The 21,049-nt window shown below is 44.3% G+C and overlaps 1 protein-coding gene across 2 annotated transcripts; it reads right to left on the bottom strand.

Annotated features, from left to right (window-relative positions):
• Positions 1–917: 917 nt before the first annotated feature.
• Positions 918–20,741, bottom strand: LOC126996529 (uncharacterized). 2 transcript variants are annotated; one of them, XM_050857076.1, is made up of 6 exons: positions 20,606–20,741; positions 7,737–7,768; positions 4,927–5,088; positions 4,095–4,175; positions 3,201–3,319; positions 918–2,104 (listed from the first exon to the last, which is right to left on the bottom strand). In XM_050857076.1, exons 1-5 carry the CDS (start codon positions 20,607–20,609, stop codon positions 3,245–3,247), a joined length of 354 nt encoding a protein of 117 aa, XP_050713033.1. In that variant the 5' UTR covers positions 20,610–20,741; the 3' UTR covers positions 918–2,104; positions 3,201–3,244. The 2 variants fall into 2 exon arrangements, with proteins under 2 accessions (XP_050713033.1, XP_050713032.1); XM_050857075.1 differs by lacking the exon at positions 3,201–3,319.
• Between the last annotated feature and the right edge of the window lie 308 nt (positions 20,742–21,049).

Consider the following 21,049-nt stretch of genomic DNA (forward strand, 5'->3'; position numbering starts at 1 on the left):
CCAGGCCTGCGGAGGGTTTCTCCTGTGGCCCGGCAACAAGCCTCACACCACTTTTTTTCCTAAATGAGGACAGGCCAAGGCCATCAACTAAAAACAACTTTGCGAGGAAAAAAGTGTTAAGGTATACCTACAGCCGTGCAGTCAGGCTAGAGGCGGCTTAAACTGTGGCCAAATCAGGTTCTGAAGTTCTGAATAGGAGCCACTCTATTAAAAATGGGGACAATTATGATAATTTTGATGATGCCTACCCAAACAAGAACTTTTTTTATGCTTGGACGCATCCTTTTAAGACCACGCTGACAAGCATGATCGCCTTGGCACAAGGCCACAATGAGAAAGTTTCCGCTAATGAATCGTCCATAACGGTGAGTACTCGGTAGTCACTCGGAGGTGTAATTAGACGTGCGATGATTTTTAACTTTTTTTTGCACCATGGGCTCACGACACGCCAAAGGCAGGGCGTTACTATTTACAAAACCGTCTGACAAATGGTACATGTAATGAGTCTCAAACGGCCTCCAATAAAGCAAGATAATCTCTTTACCACCTGTATTGCGCCGCTGCCCAACAGTACACCAACCACCAGCGTGGACAACCTGGGTGGGTATCGAGCATTCTAGTACTGCCATGTCACGGCTTTTAAAAGGGGAGATGCAATCACCTTACTGATTACACCTTAATGTTTTCGTTTTCCATGTGAATATATCTCAGCAATGATATACCAGTAAGTATACAAATAAGAAACTACATTAACACAGTCTATGAAACAAACACACAAACAACCAAGTAATCCTTGAAACAGACAACGAAAAAAAAAACCTTCTCTATGACACCACGCAGCCACTGAGACTCAAACTCGCGTAGCTCGCCAAGGAACATTACAGCACAGTAAAATTCAAAGGGCAGAAAATTGCTCATTATGACAGGTATGTTTTTATTGGTGGAAACGGGAAGCATGTAACCAGCGACCCTTGAAGCTTCGTTGTGTAGTCCTTGTTACCCTTTACTTGACCACGGGGCCGGGGGGGAGGGGGTACGGGGGCGGGATGAGGCGATGGGCAGCAGGCAGGAGGTGGGAGGGGGCTGGACTGGGGGCTGTGGGGCTGAGGCGGCTGTCGCGTGGGCCCAGGCGCTCTGAGCCTCGCAAACTCTGCAGCATCACCATCTGACCACGACTGACGACATGCTGTTCTGTTGGTCCTCCTCCCACCAACCACAGCACACACACACACACACACACACACACACACACATACACACACAGGCACCCAGACAGCCGTAGTTGCTGTATGAGTTATGTACAGATAAATTATTGTATTAGTTCTGTGGAGAGGAATAGATACATTAGAGGAGTGTGAACAGCGGGCTGACTGACTGACTGACTGACTTGCTGGCTGGCTGATTGGCGGCTGAGGGTAACCTGCATCACTCGCTGGTCAGATGGGAGGGTAGTTGGGCTTGTTATATTGTTTGGGCTGTTAACATTTTTTTGGTTGTTACTGTGTTAGCCTGAACAAAACAAAGTCCCGTTAAAGAGAATGAAATGAATCACAGCTGAAGTCGTCGAGGAATTGGCGTCTGTCCCCTCCCAAGCCCATCCACCGAACTGACTGACTGACTGAAGGTTCCGTCGTCTGTCCTTCCTGCCCCGGCGTTGTGTTCTTGCTTGTTGGTCATGTCACTATGCGTTGCCTTGTGCTGTTGGTCTGGACTCCACCCGCTAAGCCTTTTCTCTAGCTCTTGTCGATGTTATGCTGCTAATAATTATACGTCTACAGGCAGGCAGACAGCATAGCGATGTTTGGTGTTTCTGTGGTATCCATAATAAGCTCATAATGGTGTTTTTTATCGTGGTCCGTCCCAATCTTTGCATAATGCCTTGATTTGGTCATGTGATAGTGTTAAATATAATATTACTAAAAGGTAAATGCGCATATATTAATTTGGATATATGATAAGTCACACTCACACACACACACACACACACACACTACTGGTTACTCAGCGTCTTGTTTTCTTTTGGCACTGTTACAAATTGGTGGAGCAGAAGGCGGCGGCGACGGATCATCTCGAGCTTCTCACTGCCGGGGGGGTGGAGGCGGATCTGGCGGGAGAAGGGCGAGGCAAGTGAGCGACTCGTCTAGCACACGACACACGCTGCAAGGGACGTGGGTGGGGGTGTCCCTTGTCCTGGTGTGCGTTTATGCTGGTGTGGGCATGCATGTTCTGTGTCTGTGTACATGTGTGGGTGTTTACCAAGCCACTAACATCCCTAAAAGTGTTGTAGCTTGTATTGCTTTTAGCTCCCAGCCAAAGAACAAAGGGTGGACAGAATGAGTGGAAAATTACTGTACAAAATCGTTATTCAAAATTAGAAGATACTGAACGGAAAATATATCCAACAAAATTCTTCTTTAATACTATATTTCCTTACTTTCCACCCTTAGTGATACTACAAGACTACCCAGAGCACAAGCCATCTACATTGAGCAATAATTTCTTTGAGCGAGGCATCAACTAGAAGTAAAAGTCTTCGGAGGAGGAGGAGGAGGAGGAGGAGGAGGAGGCTGTCCAATTTCCCAACAGTGTAGAGTATGAAGTGAAGGGATAACTACTGCCAACTCATAGAAAGCAATAATCACTTGCAAATTGAAAATGCCTGCTGAAAACGTTTATAAATCTGAAGAAAACTAAATCATGTACAATAGGTCAAACTTAATCTTTAATTCACGTCATGCAAAATCACTTAGACTAAAACGTTTGAGGCATATACAGTGGTGCAAGTGCTGGTGTGGATGTGGGGTGTCTCGAGCACACCGAACATCGGCACAGTGAACAGACTGCCCAACACACTGTCTGTTGGGCAGCGGGGAGCAAGTGTCTAAAAAGCAAAGCCGACCAAGCATCACGGATTGTACTGACATTTCCTTAGTAGTCCTAAACTTAATTCTAGCTTTGAATCACATCAGAAGTTCAACTGCTATGATTACAAAATGACTTCAAGAATGAAAATAAATACAATACTATTTACAATATATACAAATTTAGGTCAATGAAAGTCCAGTTAACAGGAAGATGTGATGCTTGATAATTCCTGTGTTGCTGTATACTCGTCCCTGACCCCGAGGGGAACCTGTTACTCTTTCTTGGCGATCGGAGTGACTGAGCACTTCCTGGTGTACTGAAGGGCGGGGGTTAACCTGTGTCCGGTGGTGGGTGGGCGGGGTCCGGGTGTTAGTGAGCCCTACACCCTGTTGTTAGCAGCGGGTGTGGTCGTCTGGAGGAGCTCTCTCTCCATCTCTTCGGTCTCCCGGCGTATCTGTAACATTAGTTCACCAATTGTCACTTGTGAGCACGACAGCGACACTCGGAGGCCACGTTAGGGTGTTGTCAGGTGTTCTTAGGTGTCCTCCGTCCCACAGAAGCACCAGGGTAAGGAGCAAGGGTGAAGGGCGCGAGGAGAGGTGAAAGAGCAAACACAACTTTTTTTTTTTTTTTGCTTGACTGTTCAATGCCGCCTCGTGTTACTGGCTTAGCTGTCACAACAAACAGCCACATCTATATATTTTTTTTGTTTGTTTTGTTTTTAGTGTAGTTAGTAGGTACCATTGATAGGTGAGAAAGATGTTGTGGTATAGTAGGTAGGTAGTAGGTATGGTATTTTGTGTTTGAAACCAACCAGGTATTGTGATGTTTGCCTATCTTCTTTGTCCTTTGTACCTTTGAGTGGTCCGTTCAGGTGGGTCTAGTTTGAGTGTTCTCCTCAAATACAAGCATCAGTGTTACCTGAGTGAGCGACCAACACACAGAAGCCTGACCCATGTAAGCAACACACACGAAAACAAAGACAACACATCCAACACAAACAAAAAACACAACAGGGCAACAAAAACTATAAAAATGATTCATAAAAAGACCAAAACATTAAACAACAACAATAACAAATAAATAAATCAATGAAAACTATCTCAAACAGCATATAAGCAAGAACGCGAATATATAAAATCCGCATATGACCAAGAACCGCGTATAAGCAGGGAACAAGTGGAAAGTGAGGACGTTTGGACTGTCCTCACCACTCATGCAGGCCTCACCATGATCCTCTTCTTCTCCTTGCACGCGTACTCGCTCTCGTCCACGTCGTTGTAGCAATCGCTCTTGTAGTCTGAGGGAAGCTGTGGAAGAAACATATAGGGGTGACTGAATGCCCTACTTTTTGTCTTTCCTTTTGCGGTAATAAAGAAGAAAAAACATATAGGGGTGACTGAATGCCCTACTTTTTGTCTTTCCTTTTGCGGTAATAAAGAAGAAAAAAACTATAGGGGTGACTGGATGCCCTACTTTTTGTCTTTCCTTTTGCGGTAATAAAGAAAAAAAAACAGTATTGCATCTAACAGTTTCTACCACATGAAATAGCTCTCATTCTCTCAGGCATTGAAAATACATGCATAACCAAATGAAAAGAGCTTGGCACCATGATACTCAACAGTTTCTCGTCTTACAGAAAGAAAACTGAGCATCCTAAGAATTACCTAGTGTCTAGTGCACTGAACACCCCTTAAATGGATGAAAATGAATAAATGAATAAATAAATGCCTTAATAAATCATCCAATCAATTAATCAGTCAATTTATCAGTTAAAATAAAAGCAAATCTATCAAGGTCACCTCATCGATTCTTTTTGGGAGCGGCGAGTAGTGGACTTTTTTTTATTATTGTTTCCTTTTTTTGTGCCCTCGAGCTGTCTCCTTTGTTGTAAAAAAAAAAGGCACTCGACACAACTGAACACAAAGACAGACAAATCTAACTTTCATCTAACTAATCTGTAACACCACTTAGTTCAAAAGACACAATCCAACTTTAAGCGGATCAACAATGCTCAAGTAATCCACAGCAGTCTCAGCCTCAGCTCTGCCAGTCACTCACCCCCTTGCCGTCGAACTCGCAAAGCTTGTCGAGCGGCCTGGAGCGGACGTACATCTTCTCGAAGGACGTGGGCTTGTCGATGGGACAGTAGAACACTTCCGGCGTCGCCTTGTCGAACACGATGGCCTTACGCATCATGTCCCCAGCGACAGCCACGCCCACCTGCAGGAACAAGGAAAGAGAGGAATGATGAGCTGGCTAAAGGTGAAGTGTTAATAAAATCCATGAAGACGACATTATGGAGTTTCTGAGTGTATAAGAACAGGTCTGATAGAGAAGAAAGATACAAAGGACTGGTTATGCGTTATAGTTAAAGGTTAATCGAGTGATGTTCATGAAATATATTTATGAAAAGGATTGTGTAATAAGACCGTCACTACAGAACTCCCGAATATATGAACAGGCCAGAGAGAGAGGACAGACATGAAGGATTGGTTACAAGAAAGCAATGTAGATGAAACAAGTTATATAAAAACGATGGTGTAACGAAAACGACATTTGAGAAGTTCTGACTGTATGAACAGATTGATTGATTGATAGTTTATTGTTGCAGGTAAACAAGGGAGAAGGGAGGAACATGCCATCCCAACCCCCAGGCAGGGCAGAATGTGATTATACAACTAGTAATACATGTGTAGGTAGTAAAGATGAATAAAGCAAAGAACGAACAAGTAGATACAACACTACGAATGAAGGCAAATATTAGAAATTCAAAGAGAAGAATGAAGAAAAGCGTAAGCATCCATTATAGAGGGTGGGGAAGGGAATATGTGAAAGAGAAAACGCTTGAGGCGCCGAAAATGGAGGGAAAGAAGAGAAATCAGATCGGGACGTTAACAGAGTCGAACAGTTCCTAATAAAATTTGAAAAGGATACAAAGAGAGAGTGAAAGCAGTGAGCGGGGCGTGGTGGCGGTGGTGGTGGTGATGGAGATGGTTGAAAGGATAATAACGGAGCTTTAGCGAGTGAAGGAGGGGAGAGTGTGGGTGACCGAAGAGGGAAGGAAAAGTAAAAAAAGGAAGGAGTTATATAATGGCTGGAAAGCTTAATATATGTGTTGGAGAAAGCATGGGTGTGAGTTAAAGGTTAATGGAGAAAGGGCGTGAGCGAAATATGTAAACAGGGCAATAAAAATGGTAAGGAGGGAGACCAAAAGAAGGCGAGGAGAAAGTAAGGCTGTTGGGTGTGCAGAGTAAGAAGAGGAAGTCACTGTGTTGGCGTGGGCGTGAGTGAGTGAGTGACGGTGCAGGAGAACGCAAGTATGGGCGTGGTGAAAAAAAAAAAGAGGAAGAGAAAGGTTGTTACAGTGAAAGGCAATCTGGACTTACGTATTATTGAGGTTGTTATTATTATTATTATTATTATTATTATTATTATTATTATTATTATTATTATTATCATCATTATCATTATGGCTTAGTCAGTACACGATAAACTGAGAGAGAGAGAGAGAGAGAGAGAGAGAGAGAGAGAGAGAGAGAGAGAGAGACCCCCTCTTTTTACTCGTAACAGGAAAAACGAACAAACCGCTCAGTATCCCCAAACACACACACACACACACACACACACACACACACACACACACACATACACACAGGAATATAAATGTAATGTTTCTATAATATCAAGCGAGACAAGCTTGGCCCAGTCGTTGTGTCCATATCAACACACACACACACACACACACACACACAGAAAACGGGATGTGATGGCAAAAACAAGGAAGACGAGTGATGACCTTCCTTGTGTCTCCCCTCCATCCCTCCCTCCCCTCCTTATCTCCCTCACTCACGCCCCCTCTCCTCTCCTCCTCTCTTCTTCCCCTCCTACCCCTCCATATCTACCCTTTTATATTTGTCTCCACCCCTCACGTCCCCCCCCCCCCCCTTTCTCTCTTCTTCCCCTCCTTCCCTCCCTCTACCATGGTGCCCCCTCTCCATTCCCCTTCCCACGTTATCCTTCCCCTTCCCTCCCTCGCCTCACTCTATCATTCTCTTCATTTCCTTTCCATTTCTTATCAACTCTTCTCTCTCCCTTCTTTTTATTCCATTACCAAGATGCTTCCCTATTCTGACCTCTCTTCCATTTTCTTCCCCTTCCCTACCATCACTCCCCTTGTCTTCTCTCTATCCCTTTATCATCTACTTCCCCTCTTCATACCCCTTCTTCTTCTCCTCCTCCTCTTCTACCTATCAGTTATTCCTCCTTCCTCTATCCCCTCCTCCTCCTCCTCGTCCTCTTCCTCCTTCCTTACCTAAGCCAAGGACAAGCATCGGCACTCTTAAGGGAGGGAGAGGAAGGGGAAGGGAGGAAGGGAGGAAGGGAGGGAGGGAGGGAGGGAGAGGGAAGAAGGGAGGGTGGGAGATAATAGCTACGACTTCCTCCCACCTACAGGGAAAGAGGCGCACACACACACACACACACACACACACGTATACTCAATAAAATTCAACACAATACAAAACAACACAGCATAAAACACACACACACACACACACACACACACAGAGAGAGAGAGAGAGAGAGAGAGAGAGAGAGAGAGAGAGAGAGAGAGAGAGAGAGAGAGAGAGAGAGAGATCAGTGAGCGGAAAAAAGTAAGAGTAGGTGTCTGTGAGAAGCTAAAAAATGAGAGAGAGAGAGAGAGAGAGAGAGAGAGAGAGAGAGAGAGAGAGAGAGAGAGAGAGAGAGAGAGAGAGAGAGAGAGAGAGAGAGAGAGAGAGAGAGAGAGAGAACAAATGGCCAAATGTGAGGTAAGAGGGTAAGAAAGGATGGAAAAAGGAAAGAAATGATAAAGAAGGAAAAATACTTACCAGGGCGAGCAGGAGAACCACCCCTAACCGGTCTGGAAGAAAGAGAAAGAAAAGAATATTAAAAATCGTACATTGCGTCGATATTATATAGTGTCCATAAGTAAACTTTTTTCAAATTTATATTCATCCACAACTACACTATTTACATTATCTTTTTTTCTACATGATCAAATTCAATAATATAGTTAACTGTATGTACATTATTATTTTCCATTCACCAGTATTATGTTCATATATGACTACACTCTACTGTTGCATATGTATCTATTGATTTATGAATACACTATACTTACCGGAGCCGAGCACGGAGCGAAGACATAGAACGTATCGGCATGACTTCAATACGGGAGACGTTCACGAAAATAAGTAAATGAGTCATATAAAATTGATCTCGTAAGTCAGGGAGATGAACGGTGATGCACAATCAATAGATATCGTGGTAAACGGGATGAACGTATATTTTCTTTTCAAAACGACCGCTATTTATCACATTAATGAAAACAAGGAATCTTACAAAAAATATCCCACAAGCCTCGAAAAAGTACGTCGATGCTGAACTAACAAATTTCATGGTACGTATAATGGATGAACGCATATTATCTTTTCATAACGATCGCTATTTGATTGATTGATTGATAGTTTATTGTTGAAAGTAAACAACAAAGGAGAAGGGAGGAGCATGCCATCCCTACCCCCAGGCAGTAGAGTGTGATTATACAACTAAGGATACATGTGGAAGTTGTATCACAATAATAAGAATAGGAAATCATAGAAAATTCAACTCATAAGTCTCGGGAGAAGAAAGGCGATGATGCTGAGTTAACAAATTTCATGGTAAAAGGGATGAACGCAGATTGTCTTTTCAAAACGATCACAATTTATCACAACAATACTGCTTTCTGTCATCTTTATTTCCCCGCTCAAGTTTTCCGTAAGTCTCGGGAGAAGGAAGGCGATAATGCTGAGTTAACAAATTTCATGGTAAAAGGGATGAACGCAGATTGTCTTTTCAAAACGATCACAATTTATCACAACGATACTGCTTTCTGTCCTCTTTATTTCCCCGCTCAAGTTTTCCATAAGTTTCGGAGAAGAAAGGCGATGATGCTGAGTTAACAAATTTCATGGTAAAAGGGATGAACGCAGATTGTCTTTTCAAAACGATCACAATTTATCGCAACAATACTGCTTTCTGTCCTCTTAATTTCCCCGCTCAAGTTTTCCACGTGAATTACCCCCCCCCCCCCCCCCTCTCCCCGGCACTGCAGTTCTTAGCCTTCGTGCGTGAAGAAAGTAGCAAACATAACGGCTGGGAAGTGACGGCTGTTTGCGGCGAGAGTGAACGGGAAGCCCAAACCTCGTAATGCTGATGGAGGGCGACGGAACGATGGGCCGTTTATTGTCTGGGAGAGCCGCTGCACCGCATTCCACACTGCTGTACAACGCAACTCTCCACCAGTACCAAGACGCCTCCATCTATTATAAGTATCTATCGTAGTATCAAGACGCCTCTCCATTCAAAATTGCCTTCTCCTTGGGTCACTCGTCTCTACTTTCTTTATTAGGAGCGGTGATTATCGGACTGTTTTTGTTGTTGTTGTTGTTGTTTTCCCCTGGGTTGCTTCCTTTACTGTAAAAAGAAAATACCCCCCCCCACCCTCTCCCACACAGAGTAAGATAAAAGGAAAGTAAACACGGAAGCTGCAGAATGAGGAAGTGAAGTGTCCGGGAAAGGCACGGCACCTCTCTTACACTGATACTGCGAGTGTCTCTATTGTATACACGCAGACCGTAAACAGCAAGGGAAAGCTGCATACGATGGCGTTAGGTAAGGGCCTGTCTGGGTACACAATGCTGCACTTGACTCGCCAACGCACGCTAACAATTTGATAAGTTTACCAGAAGACACATATAATTGGTTGATATTAAGTTTACTAGAAGAGGCATATAAATGGTTGATATAAGTTTACTGGAAGGAGTATTTAACTGGCTGATATTAAGTTTACTGAAGAGGCATATTATAATTGGTTGATATTTCTCTCATCGCAACTTTGTGTGATGAAGATTCAAGCGTCAGGCAACACTAACCAATCCAGACTACGAAATCTAGAAGGAGTAACCTGCCTCTACATTCCTTAGTTCAGACTGTTACTGTATTCAACGCAAGTCGTCCGCAACACCAAATAACGCATGATAAACAAACCCACAAGTAGTACACACTCCCATAACTGCGAGAGATGCCAACCACAGCACGCCATACACTACCAGACACAACAAACTCAACAGCACGTACTGACCTCGTTAAGAAACTAAAGCAAATAACCGAGGAAATTGAATCATTAAAAAACGTGACTCCGGAGACTTGAGAGTTAGAAGCGTAAGCGTTCCGCGGCCATCAAGTTTATTTGGTTAACACTCCAAGATGGTAACACTGCAGGCTTGCCCCTCGCCCCTCTCCCACCCCCATCCCCTCCCTGTCCGTACCCCTGGGTGGAAAGCTCTACCTGCCTGACTTGCCTACCCCCTCCCTTCACACCTCCCTTTGATGTAGGTGGAAGGCTCAAACGGGTTATGTTGCAAAGCGAATGGAAAGAAAAAAATATATAGGTGATCGTCTTGCTTCTGAGAAACATGTTGACCTCTCCGGTAAAACAAATAAAGGACTAATAAATCTAGAAAACGCAAGAATGATGTGTTTAAAAAGTTTCACCAGCAACGGGACTCTAGTGAAAGTCTCTCTCTCTCTCTCTCTCTCTCTCTCTCTCTGCCTGGCTGACTGACTGGCTCACGGCCGGGCCCACGCTCCCTAACAACGCCCCCACGGCTATACAGATGACAAGGTAAGAGGCGACTTTCGTGGTGATTGCAAAATGACGTAAAGGGAAGAGAAGAAACTAAAACCACCCTTTCTTTTAGGGGTGACTTTTACTTCAACTGATATTTCCACTTCCTTGGTGATTGCAAAATAACGTAAAAGGAAGAAAATAAATCACAATCAGTTCTACTTTTGGGGATAACTTTTACTACAACTTAAATTTGAGATACACGGGGGAGGAGGAAGGAGATAGAGGATGTAGAGGAAAGACATGATGAAGAGGATGAAAATGAGGCAATAGAAAGTTATGGAGGTGAACTGATGGATAATACAGGGAAAGGAAGGAAGATAGAGATAGACTGAAGAACATAGGAAAGGGACACGGTGGAGTGGGGAGGAGGAGGAGAGCTGAAGAGGGGAAGGAGCGGGGAAGGGTGAGGGAGCGGCTTCTTCCCATTCTTCCCCGGGGCCCCCTGAGGAGAGAGTGACTGACTAGGCCGATGACCTCTCTTGCTTTGGACCACCTGTTGTTCCACCTTGAAGCCCTCGTCACCTTACCCTCGTCACCCATACCTCCCGTTACCCTGGTCCTTGCTTCACATACGTTCTGCTGCCTTTCTCCAATGACCTAACTGCCTCTCTTGTACCTGTTGTCCCACCTTTGAATGGCCCAAGTTCATCTTATCCTAATCACCCATACCTCCTGTTACCCAGTCCCTTGCTTCACCTACGTTTAGCCACCTTTCTCCAATGACTAAGCTGCCTCTCCTTTGCTTTGTTACTCGGGAAGGTTACTTGTTCTTTCACCTTTTAAATAGGCTCACCTCACCTTATCCTTTTCACCCATATTTCTCGTTATCGTGTTCCTTGCTTCTCTGTTCTTCTGCCACCTTTCTCAAATGGCTAAGCTGCCTCTCCTTTGCTTTGTTACTCGGGAAGGTTACTTGTTCTTTCACCTTTTAAATAGCCTCACCTCACCTTATCCTCTTCACCCATATCTCCCGTTATCCTGTTCCTTGCTTCTCTGTTCTTCTGCAACTTTTATCTTATGGCGTAACTCGGGAGGTTATCTGTAGCTCCACCTTTTAATAGCCACACTCCACCTGATCTCCGTCTCCCATATGTCCCGTTACCCTGTTCATTGCCTCGCTCTTCTGCAGCCTTCCTCCTTCCTGCCCTATCTTCAACTTCCCGACCACTGACACCGTATATCTTCTCTTTGTTTCACCTCCTTTCCGTTAGCGTTCTCCCTGCCTCTCCTTTCCCTTCTCCACCACCCGTATACCTGTTCCCTTTCTGCATTACCCTGTTCACTGCCTCGTTCTTCTGCAGCCTTCCTCCTTCCTGCCCCTAACTTGAACTTCCAGACCAGTAACACCGTAATTTATCTCCTCTTTGTTTCATTAATATCCTCACTTCACCTTACTCCCGTCACCCATATGCCCTGTTACCCTGTTCATTGCCTCCTTCTTCTGCAACCTTCCTCCTTCCTGCCCCTAACTTCAATTTCCCGACCAGACACCATATCTTCTCTTTCTTTCACCTCCTTCCGTTAGCGTTCTCCCTGCTCCTCTCCTTTCCCTTCCCCACCATCCATACCTGTTCCCTTTGTGCATTACCCTGTTCACTGCCGCGTTCTTCTGCAGCCTTCCTCCTTCCTGCCCCTAACTTGAACTTCCAGACCAGTGACACGGTAGTTTAGCTCCTCATTGTTTCACCTCCTTCCGTTAGCGTTCTCCCTGCCTCTCCTTTCCCTTCCCCACCACCCATACCTGTTCCCTGCATGCATAACATTTCCTCCTTCACCTTTCTGCCTCACCTTCTCCACCGCCACCCACATCCTATTCCTGACTTCCCCTTCCCTCTGTAGCCCCATTTCCCTCCACGGCCACCTACATTACCCCTCCTCCGTTACCCCTTCCCCCCCCTTCCTTTGCCACTGCACCCGCCCCTCCTGTCACCAACAACGCCCTCGCGGACCACTTGAGGCGTCACACGTACCGCGCTGCTCTCCTCTTCGGCGCGCCCTTTTTAATCAACTCACGCACTTCAACGGGAAAATTATCATAACAGCATCATCGCACTTCCTCCGTGACAACACTACCGCATAATGGTATAATAAGAGGAAGAACGTTGTAATTATGACACTGATGCTGCATTGTTCGCGCTACGTGATGTTTGATCTTCTTCCAGTCATTAATGAAAGAAAAAGTTGTATGTTTTTAGTGAGTGAAAAGGATAAAGGTGATATTCGGCCACACTAACCAGTCTTTTGCACTTCGAATCTACAGGGAATGAGTTACCGTAGTAAAAGCTTAGGAAGAGAATGTTGATTTACTCTACTTGATTTCCTTTAATATTTGTTGATGAGTTGCCTTCAGCTGTTAAAAACCCAAAAGACGTAACGTTTAAATGAAATAGATTAGCAATACTGTGATTTTGAAGAGAAAAAAATGTATACGCATAAAATAGTCAGCATCCAGAGGTAAGGCGGAGAGAGATAGAGAGCAAGAAGAGGGAGGGAGGGCGGGAGCGAGAGGTAATTGTATTATGGGAGCGGGGGTGGGGAGGAAGGGTGTGAGTGAGCTGGGTAACAGTTAGGCTTGCGGGAGGAGTCAATCTTGCGTGCGAGGCGGCGGGGGCAGAGCGGAAACCCTGCCTGGATGGTTGGCCCGCGCAGTGATGCCAGACTCGCAAGACACACCTGTAATGCGACCTGCCCTGATGCTTGGGTCTATATTCTTAAAGGTATCGGGCTCCCATTACGTCTATTTTCCAAGGCCACTGAGAAGGTTAACTAAGTATTCAAGGGTGCTTTTCCAGTTCAGGGTACAGAGGTCGTGTAAAACTATATCACTAGAATCACAAAGCAGTCCATGAAAACCCCAGCAACTTCTACGAGAGGCTATTCAAACAGGTGAACTGAGGTGTCAATAGGTTTAAGAATACGGGATTTAATGAGTGACTTATTACATTGATCTTAGGTAGCTTCAGAGGGTTGGTCCATCTGTATTATTACCAGGAAGTTAGTGAAATAGGAAATAGACGCCAGGTGGTGATAGGTGAAGAAATGGTGATAAGAACGAAAGCTGTTTCAGATTTCTATTTCGTCACCTCGTCTCATCACCGCCTCACCTCAACCCTACACGACCTGACCTAACCTCTCGCCATCATGTGCCAGCCTCCGCCCCCCTCCTAGTCCCCCTCCACAAGACTCGCTTATAATGGGGTCAGCCTCACTCCCTTTCATAAATGGCATTACTTTCTTAACTTCGAAAACAAAGGTATAACATTAAGGGCCAGTTCGACAGTCCAACAGTCATTTTAAGCGCCCAAAACAAACTATATTCTCCACAATGATCTGTTATTTCTACTCAACAAATACTAAAGAGATTTCTAGTGTGGTTTTCTAAAGTTTCCTTCTTTTTATATCAACGCCAAACACTATACAAGGAGTTTTTATCGTATTTTGTGTTTGGTTAGGGAGCTTACAAACTTGTTGTGTTGTTGATCGTGTGTGTGTGTGTGTGTGTGTGTGTGTGTGTGTGTGTGCCGGCAACAAGAAGGACCTGTCAGCCTTGGACCACTTCTAGGGTATAGGACTCCACTCCACACCTGGCCTCTCCCTCCTCACAGGACTCAAGGGGAACACCCATATTTTTTTTCACTAACTTTAACTAAATGACACAAAAAAAATGCAATGGAAAAAAAAAGGAATGAGGAAGATAGAAAAAAAAAATCCTACTAGTTAGATAAATATATACTTCGAGGAGGTCAAAACTTGCCACTCACTGTGCCAAGTTTTTCTGCTAAGTAAAAGTACCTTGACGCAATAGTGACCTCCAACAGCTGGTAACAAAGTAATTATCTTCATATATGGACAATACGCGACGGGATTCAGAAGTACAAAAAAGGAGAAAAGGAAAAAAAAGAAAAAAGGAAAAGTCAAGGATGAGGAGGATCAGGAGGAGGAGGAGGAGGAGGAGATGGAGGGGGAGGTGAAGGAAGTCATCTTTGGTTGACGATTACTGCAATTACGGGTCATTAGAAGCAATTAACTTTCTACAGTAAAAACATAACCACACAGACAATGACTCGGTGTGTGTGTGTGTGTGTGTGTGTGTGTGTGTGTGTGTGTGTGTGTGTGTGTGTGCAGGGGTTCAAGGTTGCCTACTGTTGTGCGGTGATGCCTATAATTATGCAGCGACTTGTGCTTGCAAACTTTAAAACACCTTCACCTTACCGAACGAACATTTAGTATCCATCCCAGTAGACAAAACAATGTATTCTGACCACGAAGAAACCACGGCTGCTACACCTGAGAGCCGACAACAATGAAGAGAAAGACAGACATTGATTGACTGACTGGGGTATCAAGTCATGGCGCGAAGACAATAAAAAGAATGGTTCAAATAATAATGAAGACGTTATGTGGCCAATATAATATGCACGTAAATGAAGTCGAATATTCTGCTGGAGGGAAACTAAGTCGACGGTAAAAAAAGGAAAAAGGGATAACGAGGAGGACGGCCTTCACTCTAGAGGCTCTCAAGGACATGCCATCCTCACATTGACTCATCAGGGATAATTACCAGAGCGCGCACACACACACACACACACACACGTAGTATACATAAAGGTAAGAAATGTACAAAATCCTTCGCGAAATACCCTAAAAATAAATACAGTCTTGATGGGATAGATGGATACACGCCTGAAACATACTTTAAATGCATACAAATTCCATACATGAATACATACAAACAGGTACTTAAATATACACACCAGGAAATATACTCTACGTGCATACAAACTTTCATACATAAATACATACAAACAGGTACTTAAATATACACACCAGGAAATATACTCTACGTGCATACAAACTTTCATACATAAATACATACAAACAGGTACTTAAATATACACACCAGGAAATATAATCTACGTGCATATAAACTTTCATTCATACATACATACAGACAGACAGGGAGCCACATATACACTTCAGTGGTCACGCTAACTGGATTTTCTTTGCGCCACGAATATGCAAACACGCCTAACTTTCTTCCCTATTTATCTGTTGCATTCCCACCTGCCTCCGCCCACACCTGCCTCAACTTATGCAGCTTCGTGCCGTCCAAACCTGCTGGCCTTTCCCCAAACCTGCTGAATATTGTTTTCCTTCTTCAACCTCCTACACTTAATTGTTTTTATCATCATGCAAACCTGTTATTTTTTGCGTGACTTTTAATTCTTTATCTGTTATATAAACTGATTTGCACTTCTTCATCTATTTTAACTTTTTTTCTTCAATATTCAAACTCCTGTAACTTAAGATTCCAATGTCTTTCAAAATCCAAAATTGCTGTTATTATTATTACTATTTTTTTTTTTAGTATTGCCTCCGAAAGTCTATGCAATTTCCTTTCACAATAAATATAGTCTTCCAAATATGTCGAGGCCGGTCTGGCGTAGGCTCCCGCGGGTCCTTTTCCCCCCTCTGCTCTGCCACACAGTCCCAACACCTATCTCTTCCTCTCATATGTAAGCTATAGGTAACATATGAGAGGAAAAAATAGGTGTTGGGACTGTGTGGCCGAGCAGAGGGGAGAAATGGACCCGCAGGAGCCATTGCCAAAACGGACTCGACAATTTGGTTTCACTATATTATAAAAACTCTGCTTTCAAACTCTAGCCCACTCCAGTCAGACTTTTAACCCTCGAAAGTCGCCCTCACTACCACCCACCAAAGCCCCTATTATTATATTTTGCAGTATTGCCTCCAAACCTATATGTAATTTCTTTTCACAGTTACTTCTACTCCACTAACATCTATCAAACTCTAGCCCACTCCAGTCACACTTTTACCCCAAGAAAAGTCGCCCTCACTACCACCCACCAAGGCCCCTATCATTATATTTTGTAGTATTGCCACCAAACCTAGATGTAATTTCCTTTCACATTTACTTCTACTCCACTAACATCCCCTTTCAAACTCTAGCCCACTCCAGTCAGACTTTTGCCCCTCGAAAGTCGCCCTCACTACCACCCACCAAAGCCCCGATCATTATATTTTGTAATATTGCCACCAAACCTATATATAATTTCTTTTCACAGTTACTTCTACTCCACTAACATCTCCTTTCAAACTCTAGCCCACTCCAGTCAGACTTTTGCCCCTCGAAAGTCGCCCTCACTACCACCCACCAAAGCCCCTATCATTATATTTTGTAGTATTGCCACCAAACCTACATTTAATTTCCTTTCACATTTACTTCTACTCCACTAACATCTCCTTTCAAACTCTAGCCCACTCCAGTCAGACTTTTGCCCCTCGAAAGTCGCCCTCACTACCACCCACCAAAGCCCCTATCATTATATTTTGTAGTATTGCCTCCAAACGTCGATGTAATTTTCTTCACTTCTTCACTATTTCAACTAATCCAGAACAAAGTCTTTCGAACTCACCACCTCACCAACACCCACTAAACCTCATATTATCTTTTGTAGTATTGCCTCCAAACGTCGATGTAATTTTCTTCACTTCTTCACTATTTCAACTAATCCAGAACAAAGTCTTTCGAACTCATGCCCACACCGGCTAGACTTTAAACTCTTCGCCACCCTCACCAACACCCACCAAAGCTCATATTAAAATCTTTTGAAGTATTGCCTCCAAACGTCGATGTAATTTTATTTCACTATTTCAACTAATCCAGAACTAAGTCTTTCGAACTCATGCCTACACCAGCTAGACTTTTAACTCTTCGCCACTCTCATCACCAAATCCCCAATTACTCTTTTTTTAGTATTGCCACCAAAGTCCATGTAGTTTCCTTTCAGTTACTCCTACTCCACAAACCTCTCCTTTCTATCTATAGCCCACACACTTTTACTCCTTGCTTCCCACCCTCACCACCACCAAAGCTCCAATCATTCTTTTTTAGTATTGCCACCAAAGTCCATGTAGTTTCCTTTCACAATTACTCGTACTCCACAAATCTATCCTTTCTATCTCCAGCTCACACACTTTTACTCCTCGATTCCCACCCTCACCTCCACCCACTCAAGCCTAGTGACCTTTCGTGAGGCAGAAGTTGATGACACTCTGCCAACAACACATCTCCTAACCTTTGGCCATACTTCCTACATATGCAAGTTCTTTTTTCCGCCACCCCACCCACCCAAGCCTGCTAACCTTACTTCCCTTCACCCACTCCATCAGGCAACATTTCCCTGAGCCCACACGCGTCTGCAGTCTCTCCTCTCAATGTTGGTCTTTTTTTTCCTGGAAGGTTTTTGTCATTTTTTTATATATATATATTTCTTGCCTAAGCCGCCCACAGCTATAATGCAACTTTCCGCTCTCGCGCTCTCTCTCTCTCTCTCTCTCTCTGACACACACACACACACACACAATCTGAATCAAAATTAATGACTAACGAAAATTCATACTGCAATAGTCTTGATTGAGCAATGCCGGAAGAGTTGTGACATACATCATTGCTGAAAACTAATCTCATCATCGTGAATTTCGCGAACTTAATTAAACCTCTTAAATAAAATGACAGGGAGAAAATTGTGAAACTTTGAAAATTGCTAAAAATACGGGATGTGAAGACTCAACATGAAAAACTCCTTTTGTTATTAAAAAATCTCTCTCTCTCTCTCTCTCTCTCTCTCTCTCTCTCTCTCTCTCTCTCTCTCTCTCTCTCTCTCTCTCTCTCACACACACACACACACACACACACACACACACACACACACCGGGAGTGGAGATCATGAAAGTCAAGGGCGCGAGATCGTTTGTCTGTGTGTGTGTGTGTGTGTGTGTGTGTGTGTGTGTGTGTGTGTGTGTGTGTGACGTCGGGCAGCGGAGCTCAGCCTAGACTTGACAGCTACTTTTAACCTTAAGCTCCTCTAGTGACAATATATTTTTTGTTTGTTTTCACCCAAGAGACAAAGCGTTCCGTTAGGCCACGTTTTCCTGTGCTGGGACCGTGTACAGTACAACCAGCAAAAGCGTGGCCAGATGTTTTTTGTTTGTTTTCGCGGTGAAGCTTATCGCCTACGGGACTCGACATTAAAATTATTACGCAACCTGAGGGAGACTGAACAGGCGACATCCAAATGATCAGAACGTATTTAGTCATGATTGGGTGAGGGAGATGTTAACGGCGGTAACAAAAGGCCTTGGGAGAATTAGTAGTAGTGGTGGTATTGAGTGTTACCCTACGGAACTCCGCTTAATATGCAATCCATCGCTGTGAATAAGGGCGACATCCAAATGATCAGAACGTATTTAGTCATGGTTGGGTGAGGGAGATGTTAATGGCGGTAACAAAAGGCGTTGGGAGCATTAGTAGTAGTGGTGGTATTGAGTGTTATCCTACGGAACTCCGCTTAATATGCAATCAGTTGCTATAATTAAAGGCGACATCTAAACGATCATCATAATCAAAGCGACATCTGAACGATCATCATAAGCAGCATTATTTAGCACGTTGGGTGAATTATCCAGTCACCGTGACGAAACAGAATATGACGTTATGAATATTATATATAGTTTGTTTTTAATCATACGGATAAACTATTTTGACTTCTATTTCTAACATACTTCACATCAAAAGTAGGAGAAAAAGCTGCACCAAGCCGATGTTTGTACAATAGGAAGACGACTGAGGAGAAGGAAACAGGAAATGGTTGACAACATACGGATAAAATTCATGTTCGTGAGAGAGAGAGAGAGAGAGAGAGAGAGAGAGAGAGAGAGAGAGAGAGAGAGAGTGTGTGATGCCAAATTACTCGCTGGAAGGTTACGTGTGGCCGCGTGGGCGTGTGTGTGGGTGTCGGGGAGGCCTAGCGGGGGGCACGGCCTTGCGCAGGTGACGGAAACGAGGAAGGAACACCACGCAGACACCACGCCCGCAAAGCCCCTTCAGGACATTATGGGCGAATACTTAACAGACATTAGAGGGGAATGCTTAACCTCACCAAGAAGTACCGTTTGTTGTCTTTTAATTTTAACCTCGGGAAAAAATACGCTAAATAAATAAATAATGTTATGTTCCTGTGCTGCAAATCATCATCATCAGAGAGAGAGAGAGAGAGAGAGAGAGAGAGAGAGAGAGAGAGAGAGAGAGAGAGAGAGAGAGAGTACTCACTAAACCAAACTTTTACTGGAAAAACATAAAAAAATTTCCTCTTTCCCATCTAACCTTCCAATGAACACACACACACACACACACACACAACCGGACGTGCCACCCCACACACACGCACACACACACACCACATCCCGCCCACACCATCACCACCACCACCACCACATTACCGGGATGATTCACCACTCCAAGATGCTGCATTTCAAACACTATAATCTACAACTTGACACCATGATATTGCAAACGGGCAGCGCGTTGAAATACCTGTCATCTAAAAGTCTGAATGGCCGAGTATCGTTAATAAGATAGACGACAAAAGAAGATTACGACTCCGATTTCGATGACAATGTGGGTACGGCATGACCAGGTGTAACGTGAGAATGGGCAGCGTGAAACAGGTATACGGGCGAGAAGGGGAAGGACGAAGGCTGCTGCTGGCGGTGTTGAGGTCGCTCGCACACATTAAATCCCTCCTCCTCCTCCTTCTCCTTCTCCGTAACCACCACCCCCACCTTCTCCTCCCTCTCTCTTTCTCCTCTTTCCCAGACCTCCGCCTCGGGCTACACACGTTCATGTTCACGGGGGACTGGAGCATTTATTTTTCCCTCCTTTGTTACGTCGGCCGAGCTCCACAGTATCACGAATGGCGAAAGGAAAATAATGGCTATAGGCTCATTATCGGCGGCGCGGCGTGCGGTTATCCTGCGATGCGAGGAAAGTTCATGGGTCGGCGGTGAACCTTGAGTTAACTTTATTTGGGAGGCGGATCGCTCCCTCACGTCGCGCTGAAATCACCAATGTTATGCTTCACTTTTAAGAGTCGCAGGGTCGGTCCAGTACTCGATGCGATGAATATAAATGTATATCTATTGAAGCGACATACTCACTCATGTCTGTGTGTCCACGGCTTGTCTTTGGCGGTGCGGAGGAAGAGATGTGTACGTCCTTCCCTTCCCGCGGCTTCTCTGTGACTACCTCTTGCGTGGCGGCAGTGTCAGTGTGAGTGTCTTGCTGGCAGCAGCTGGGAGCCTGGGAGGAGGCCAGCCAGCAAGACGAGGGATCTCACCACCAGAAATTTACTGATGCGCCAATAAATCAACACAATTTTGCTTTGCTTGCCGCACTGGCAGAATCGAGAGGTCAACCTACAGCAGAGTTTAACTTCTGGCAAGTTTGTCTTCTAAAACGAAACTTTTTTTTTTAAATCTTAGTAAGCCACTTGTCACGTTCATGTTAAAAGGAGAAGGAAATAGGAATTTCAATCGCAAGGTGTAAAATTTGCACCTTCCGACTGAAATTCCTATTTTCTTCTCCTTTTAGCATGAACGTGA

The sequence above is a fragment of the Eriocheir sinensis genome, chromosome 10 (genome assembly GCF_024679095.1).
Source record: "Eriocheir sinensis breed Jianghai 21 chromosome 10, ASM2467909v1, whole genome shotgun sequence".
Taxonomy (NCBI): Eukaryota; Metazoa; Arthropoda; class Malacostraca; order Decapoda; family Varunidae; genus Eriocheir; species Eriocheir sinensis.

Coding starts and splice junctions, on each gene's coding strand:
- LOC126996529 (XM_050857075.1), bottom strand. Junction 5,089..7,736: donor TGGTTCTCCTGCTCGCCCTG/GTAAGTATTTTT, acceptor TTGTTCCTGCAG/GTGGGCGTGGCTGTCGCTGG. Junction 4,176..4,926: donor GCGAGTTCGACGGCAAGGGG/GTGAGTGACTGG, acceptor TTTCTTCCACAG/CTTCCCTCAGACTACAAGAG.